General features: G+C 69.6%; 1 protein-coding gene across 1 annotated transcript in view; it reads right to left on the bottom strand.

The window, feature by feature from the left end:
• The window catches only part of Hrh3 (histamine receptor H3), a 9,474-nt gene that overhangs the window by 4,906 nt on the left and 3,998 nt on the right, over positions 1 to 570 (bottom strand). The window contains exon 2 of the mRNA XM_033766969.1: positions 392 to 566. Coding sequence (XP_033622860.1) covers positions 392 to 566 — 175 coding nt within the window. The remainder of the gene's footprint in view (positions 1 to 391; positions 567 to 570) is intronic.

The raw sequence follows: 570 nt of genomic DNA, 5'->3' as shown, positions 1-570 counted from the left end.
GGCCAGGGGTCTGGGGCTGAGCTGCAGTCGCACCTAGGGACCTCCGCTGGGCCTCTCGCCTCCCTGACCCCTACCAGGCCCTCGTCGGAAGCCCGGGCGCCTGTGGGGACGTGGGATGCAGTGGGGGAAACGCCTGCACCCCATTCAGGGGACTGCCCGCGGGGCTCCCCTCACTTCCTGCTCTGGAGAAGCGGGTTTCTGGAGGAATAAACGTCCTGAGGAGAAGGGGTAGAAGCGGGGGGGTCTCTGAGAGGTGCCTGACCAGGGGTTCACCCCCGTGTGCACGGGACCCTGCGTCTCGGCGCTCCCGTGGGCGAGGCCTCCAGCAGGGTCCAGGGTGACCCGCAAGGCACCCACAGATGTGGAGTTACATAAGGGAAGAAGAGGCTACCAGACCCGGGCGGAACCAGAGCGTGCCACCCGGGACTCGGGTCTCCCGGCGCAGGGAGGAGCGGCAAGTGTCTGGAAAGGGCCGCGGGGTCCCCGCTGGACAGCGCGGTGGGCCGGTCACCGCCACAGCGGACAGGCGAGGTCACTGCGCTGGGGAGCAGCCAGGGCGGCAGCGGCTGC

Source organism: Fukomys damarensis, unplaced genomic scaffold (assembly GCF_012274545.1).
Source record: "Fukomys damarensis isolate Sample0158 unplaced genomic scaffold, DMR_v1.0_HiC HiC_scaffold_22, whole genome shotgun sequence".
In the NCBI taxonomy this organism is placed as follows: Eukaryota; Metazoa; Chordata; class Mammalia; order Rodentia; family Bathyergidae; genus Fukomys; species Fukomys damarensis.
The sequence above is the reverse complement of the archived record's forward strand: the minus strand, read 5'-3'. Positions and strand labels throughout refer to the sequence as shown.